Genomic DNA, 5,106 nt, shown 5'->3' on the forward strand with positions numbered 1-5,106 from the left:
TATGAGACCTCTGACAATACTTTGCCTACAAGATGGAGGAGAATAGCTCAACCAGTGAGCATGTGCTTAGTGTTGGGTAACGCAGCAGAAAACAAAAAAAATTATGACCTACGCACCAGCCCAGGACCACTATGGAGACTGCATACATGGTTTGATATTTTTCATTACCGACTCGTAGCGCAGCGAAAGTAGAGTCGATGACGAACGGCGGTGCAGATCCCCGCAGCTAGGATTTACAACCTCCCAACCGCGAGGATGTATACCCTCATCCGCCCCATGGACAGCCCTCCGGGAGACGGTCGGACAGTCCCTCGGACGGTGTCGCGGACAGCCCTTTGGGAGGACCCTCAAAACTCGGACGGTCACTCGGACAGCCCTTCGTGAGGACTCACAGAACTCGGACCGTCACTTGGACAGCCCTTCGGGAGGCACTCTCAAAACAGCCCCTCGGGCAAAAGGATCGAAACTACGACCTCTCTACGGGGTTGCACACATACGGTGTCATCTCCGGCAGGGCTTCGCTGTCCAGAACTAGTTCCCACCGGAACCCAGACAGCCTTTCGGCTCTACGAAACTATTTCGCTGGGAGGGAGAGAGAAGCCAGATCATGCATGGCACTTGTATGTGAGAAAGAGTGTGTCTTTAGGCAGCCCCCTCCACCCCTATATATAGGCCAAGCCCAAGGGTGGCTTCTCCAAGAAGCCAGGGGGATAATACCAAAAGGCCCTCAAGGTGGCTTCTCCAAGAAGCCAAGCAAAAAGCACTTTCACTATTCATGACGACATTTTTCAGCGTCCGTTCGAACTGAAAATATTTATGTGGGCTCAGAACATTTCCACTACCCACTAAAATAATTTTCAGTGCGTTCCGAAACAATTTCGGTTTAGTGATTTTCATCTGCGAAAAGCAAACAAGAATGCGTTTTCACTATTCATGAAGACAATTTTTCGCGTCCATTAAATCCGAAAATATTTCTGTGGGTCTTAGAATAATTCCAGTACCCACTAAAATGATTTTGAATTCGTTCTGAAACAATTTCAAATTAGTGAATTTTATCTGCGAAAAACAACCAAAGTGGTACCGGCAGCTCCGAAACATTTTCGGTTTTTATCCCCAAAAATTCCCAGAAGTTTCCAGAATAATTCTGGCACCCTCCAAGAATTATCAGGCGTGTCCCGAAACCAATTTGACTTAATGGTATATCCCGAAACAACTTTTTGGTGTTACGAAACTATTTCGCTATTCTCTCTCCGGAACTCTTCCATTGTCTCCGAAACTTTTTCGGCAAATTTCTCTCAGACTCCCTGTCTAGTATTCAGCAGATAGATGACCCTTAAGCGTGTGACCCTATAGGTTCGGTGAAGCATAGACATGACCGGAACACTTTCTGATCAATGATCAACATCGGAGCCGTGGACACCCATATTGACCCCTATACCCACACGAATGAATATTCAAGTGAACCTCCAGTTGCTGTGTGCTATTCCTGTTGCTTCGCGATATGTTACAAAGACCCGAGGTGAGATTTACTTGCATCCCCGTGGATCAACAACTTGTCCACTATGCTAGTTACCTCGTTACTGGTTTTGTTCTCTTTTCTCGTTTTCGTGTTCCGGCATCCCTGTGATCAAATCACACTATGTCTGGCCAGACGATGATGGATACCGTAACACCGAGAGGGCCCGAGAATATCTCTCCATCGTCAGAGGAGCAAATCCCAATCTTGAGCTATCAAATTACTTGACATACTTTTCCGTGAACCCGTAAGCCGCCGTAATAGCCACCCATTACGGATGACGTTTAACAAACCCCAAAGTTCATGAAGCAAGCATGAAGAAACTCGATACTCTCATGGTCTAAGGAATCATGCAAACGTTAACCATCTCTGTGTTATGTACCATTAACTTGTGATGAATGAATCTCATAGCATAACATCAATCCGGGTCGATTCAACACAAATGTTCTCTTAACATTGTGCCCTCAAAGTTGCTGGCATTGACATGCCCATGACACTACTAGAAAAAGGCTTACTAGTGGCGCACCAGTTTTGCCTACTAATGGCGCACTACTGGTGCGCCACTAGCACCACACCACTAGAATAGGTGCGCCATTAGTATCCCAAAGGTGCGCCATTAGTAACTGGTATACTAATGGCGCACCAGATGGAAGTGCGCCATTAGTAACATTTAAAAAAAATCGTTTTTTCTTAATCTCAGGTCACTATTTCACATACGAGATATCCAACACATATATATACAACAAGCATCCATATAACAATCATATCCAACACACAAGTTTCATCATATATACATACATAGCCAACACATAGTTCCATCGTTACATATTACAAAAGTTTCACATTGTTCATCCAACACCGTTATCCATCCAACACCATATTACAAAAGTTTCACATAGTTCAGTTCTCATTGTTCTTCTCCTTCTCCTTCCTCAGCCTGATGCGCCAAGAGCGGCGAGGCGGTGGAGGCAGCTGTGGGATGTAGTCTTCTACCACAATTGGCGTGGTCATGTCGCCCAGCTGTGGGATCGCCGGCGCCACCACCGGTGCGTGGTCATTGTCAGGCACCACCACCATCGCGAGGCCACCTTCAGGCAGGACGGGCACGACCATCGCTAGGTCATCCTCAGCCACCACCATCTCTTGCCCATGGTCAGCCACCACCATCTCTTGCCCATGGTCAGCCACCACCATCTCTTGCCCTTGGTCAGCCACCACCAGCGCTAGGTCATCCTCAGCCTGATGCCCATCGTCATCCTGCAGCTCCTCATCCCCACTCTGCTCCTCTTCTCCCCCACTCCAGTCCGGATCATCCTTCTTGCTGTCTTTGCTGCTGCCAGAATCGCTGCTGCTTTCGCTAAAGCCAGAATCGCTGCTGCTTTGGCTGTAGCCAGTGTCGCTGCTGCTGCTCCCATTGCCTGTCCAAATGCAACAATGGCCATTAACAATCGATGTGAGACAAAGCCAAATGTAGAGGAATAAGAAGAGGCAGAACGCACTGGCATCTTCGTCGTCAGCGTAGCGCATGCGACACATAGTCGTGTTGAAAACCTTCACGATGAGCATTGTGGCGTCATCGTCGTACCTGAAGAGAAGAAAGTACCCGGTCCGCAGGTCGTAGGCACTGTAGAACTTGTCCCAGCCACGGCACAGGTACATGTGGCCCTCCTCGATCACCAACTCCACGTCCCACAGCCTACGAACCCCGCCGCCGGCCTGTCGGAGCTTCACATTATGTGGCGGATCTTCACCCAGCATGTTCATAAAAGTGTCAGGCAGCCTCTGCAATTTGGGACAAGGAGTGATGTAGCAAACAACAGAGTTATCATAATGAGATGGGTGAAGGGGAGATCTCTTGTTTTATATACCTGCCTCGTGGCTGATACTGAAGTCCCAAGTATGACACTGAAGAACTCGAAAGCATCCAACTCGTACTCCGGTGAGGCAGAGCGGCGGTGGCTGCTTCCCCCCATCTCTGATAAGCAGCAGAAGAGACCAATTAGTACCCTTACAACATCACATTGCAAATAGATGAATTGTGTAGGTATGCATGGATTTAAGATTATTTGTTCAAAGCCAATTTGTCAATGATTAATATGATATCTCAATTTCCACCAAATAATACATTTGTTATACACCACATTTTCTTTTCCTTTGGAAAAGAAAAAAGCACACTGCATTCAAGTGAATGTATCTTTTATTGCAAAGCCACAACTTAGCAATAGATTCAAAGTTAACGATTGGCACCTAGAAAAGCATTTCAACATCTTCACAGATTTTACTAGCTACAATACATTCAAAAAATAAATGATATACAGTTTGTATCTCTTTGCAATGAACACACTCTAGGGGTTTTGCCATCCCCCTTTTCCTTAGATTGTCACAAGTCATGATTTTGTTCTGGGAGAACATCCAAATGAAACCTTATACCCTAGGGGGCAATTTAATACTCCATACTACAGGAAGATACAAAGGTTGCATCCATTGAGCTCCAGCTGCAGCTGCAGCTGAGGTATCCATGAGCCATCATGCCAGCCAGCCAGGAAATAAACTTTACTTTCCAAAGGAAAAAAATACAATGCATATATAGATAGATGAGCATGTTCAGTTTACAAGAATGAATATAAACAAGCAAAGAATGCATGCATGCATATCAAGAGTTGGCATCTACAGGTTCTCCAAAATGAGTAGAAAGGGAGCATGCTGACATCTATACAAGCCAATAATGATTTACTACTCAATGGAACAGGGTAAGATAAACACCAGTCAATAAATTTACTACATCAAAAGGAGTAAAACTCAACAATGCAGCACTATCTCTGAACCTAACCTTTGTTTAGTATGGGTATGACAAATCAATGAGTTGGTCATCACAATGTCAAATACCATTGGAAGACAAGAAATCAGGTCATCACATAACAACAATTGGATGGCCTCGTGAACAACCAATACATCCTTGAATGGCTGCCAAGTTACTACTAGCAGGCTCAAAAGTCAAGTAAACTGAAGATTGACCTTCTGAAGGTCTAAGTATGGTTGTGCTGTCAGGTTACTACTAGCGGCAACATGGAAGTAGACTTGATGATACCTGTATCACTGTCTTGGAGCCAACAAACGCCTCAATTTTTCTCCAACCGCGATCGAACCTGTTACGCAGAAACACAAACAGAGAGATACATGTAACTAACGAGGACAGACAGACAAGGTAACAAGAACTCCACAGCTCAATTAAGCCTATACATGTAACTAACGAGGACCATGTCATTATCATGGCAGTCCACTATATATTTTTATGACAAAATACATCATTATCAGGGCACATTATGGCCATTTTCTTACATGATGCCAAGCTAATGACTGACATCTGTTCTTGGCAAATGATGAGTCTCTGGTGCCCCTTGCAAATTGTTGATGCCACATTGTACTTGTACCCCATATGTTTAACCCCAAACACAAAAACATCACCACAAGGACTGAGATAAAAACTAATACTATCATGTACTTGAAGAAACCCTGTTCTTTTCTCTTTCCGTTTTGAACCTGACACACACTGCATCATCACATATTTTCCTAGAAATTCAGTACAACAT

At 44.9% G+C, this 5,106-nt stretch overlaps 1 protein-coding gene across 1 annotated transcript; it reads right to left on the minus strand.

Moving 5' to 3' along the window:
• Nucleotides 1-2,377: 2,377 nt before the first annotated feature.
• LOC141042062 (uncharacterized) lies at nucleotides 2,378-4,361 on the minus strand. The gene is made up of 3 exons (XM_073509592.1): nucleotides 3,385-4,361; nucleotides 3,016-3,298; nucleotides 2,378-2,934 (listed from the first exon to the last, which is right to left on the minus strand). The coding sequence occupies exons 1-3, from the start codon at nucleotides 3,487-3,489 to the stop codon at nucleotides 2,417-2,419; spliced, it is 906 nt and encodes a 301-aa protein (XP_073365693.1). The 5' UTR covers nucleotides 3,490-4,361; the 3' UTR covers nucleotides 2,378-2,416.
• Nucleotides 4,362-5,106: the final 745 nt, after the last annotated feature.

The sequence above is a fragment of the Aegilops tauschii genome, chromosome 2 (assembly GCF_002575655.3).
Source record: "Aegilops tauschii subsp. strangulata cultivar AL8/78 chromosome 2, Aet v6.0, whole genome shotgun sequence".
Lineage (NCBI taxonomy): Eukaryota > Viridiplantae > Streptophyta > Magnoliopsida > Poales > Poaceae > Aegilops > Aegilops tauschii.

What these genes read in the sequence shown, in the direction of transcription:
- LOC141042062 (XM_073509592.1), bottom strand. Translation starts at nt 3,489, where the DNA reads ATGGGGGGAAGCAGCCACCGCCGCTCTGCCTCACCGGAGTACGAGTTG. An exon ending in CAGTATCAGCCACGAGGCAG is followed by an intron (nt 3,299 to 3,384) that starts GTATATAAAACA and finishes CCCAAATTGCAG; the next exon opens with AGGCTGCCTGACACTTTTAT. An exon ending in CGCTGACGACGAAGATGCCA is followed by an intron (nt 2,935 to 3,015) that starts GTGCGTTCTGCC and finishes GCATTTGGACAG; the next exon opens with GCAATGGGAGCAGCAGCAGC.